Source organism: Sinocyclocheilus grahami, unplaced genomic scaffold, assembly GCF_001515645.1.
Source record: "Sinocyclocheilus grahami isolate Dianchi unplaced genomic scaffold, SAMN03320097.WGS_v1.1 scaffold9392.1, whole genome shotgun sequence".
Taxonomy (NCBI): Eukaryota; Metazoa; Chordata; class Actinopteri; order Cypriniformes; family Cyprinidae; genus Sinocyclocheilus; species Sinocyclocheilus grahami.
Window position 1 is genome coordinate 7,167 of NW_015512590.1, and position 1,314 is coordinate 8,480.

At 34.5% G+C, this 1,314-nt stretch overlaps 1 protein-coding gene across 1 annotated transcript in view; it reads left to right on the forward strand.

The window, feature by feature from the left end:
* The window catches only part of LOC107578237 (eukaryotic peptide chain release factor subunit 1-like), a gene marked incomplete at its 3' end in the record, with an annotated part of 7,891 nt that extends 6,666 nt beyond the window's left edge, over positions 1-1,225 (forward strand). Inside the window, exon 3 of the mRNA XM_016264210.1 lies at positions 1,050-1,225. Within this exon, the coding sequence (XP_016119696.1) occupies positions 1,050-1,225 (176 nt within the window). The remainder of the gene's footprint in view (positions 1-1,049) is intronic.
* Between the last annotated feature and the right edge of the window lie 89 nt (positions 1,226-1,314).

Genomic DNA, 1,314 nt, shown 5'->3' on the forward strand with positions numbered 1-1,314 from the left:
AAAAATCTCTATTTAAGGATCAAAGTGCAACCCTAAAATACTAATCAGTTGTCATTTAAAATCTTTTCCAATCTTTGCCACTATCTTTCAAATCAGTAGGTTTTGCCTAGTGGCTGAATGACGCTGAAACATTATTTCACCCACATTTTACCATATCACAAAAGTTATTTGAAACATTAAAGTCGACACTTTACTAGCATTTGATATGCTTTCTTTGTGTATAAAATCACTTTTGTAAATTTAATTTGATGCAGACAGACACCAAAATGGGACGTCTTGTCTTGACCCAATTATTTGTGAAATTTACTACCAATTTCTGAATGAAAATGATTTCTTCACCATTTTGTTCCCCGGCTTGTTAATACAGAAAAGTAGTAAAACTCAAGTAATGGCAAATAATGAAAGATTTTGAAAGATCTGGTCAGTTCATGTCCTTTTATCTCATTGAAAATTGTTTCACCCTGGGAAATGTCACATTACAGAAGTAAAATGTAATGTTTACTTTTCATTTGTACTTAAATATTGTATGTTTATGATACTTGTCAATTCTTTCTTATTTGTGAAATTTACTAGCAGTAAAAATTGTCTACACTATCGAAGTTATAAAGCACTTAATACAGAAAAGTATTGATTAAAAAGCAATACTGGTATTTCTGTGTGATATGTGTAGCTATGCATATTAAAACTGTTGCTGACTATGTAGCGTTCCAGATCAGTCACCTTTTGAGTTAGGATGCTACCTTAAAAGGATTCTTCATAGGTAGCATGTATAAATGCTAGCTTAATTTTGGACATTTTTCTCTCTGTCATTTGTTTGATTGACAGTAATTAGTCAGTTTGATAGTTTTGTCGAGCTGTATATCAGTTTCTGTATTTCAACCAGTAGATAATGTCACTAGCAATGGTCATGTTCATGGGTTTGATTCCCAGGGAATGATGTGCTGATAGAATGTGTACTTTGAATGCAATGTAAGTCGCTTTGATAAAAGTGCTTGTCAAATGCATAAATGTATACGAATAACGCTGGTGTTTGTTTCTCTCTTTGTCAGTAACGGGACCAGCATGATCTCGCTCATCATTCCTCCTAAAGATCAGATCTCCAGAGTGGCCAAGATGTTGGCGGATGAGTTCGGTACAGCGTCAAACATCAAGAGTCGAGTGAACCGGCTGTCAGTGCTGGGTGCTATTACTTCAGTCCAGCAGAGACTCAAACTCTATAACAAAGGTGTGTCTCTTTATCTCCACAAACAAACATACCTGCATTATGGGTGGGTGATATGGCAAAAATATCATATCACGTTTTTTTTTTTTTTT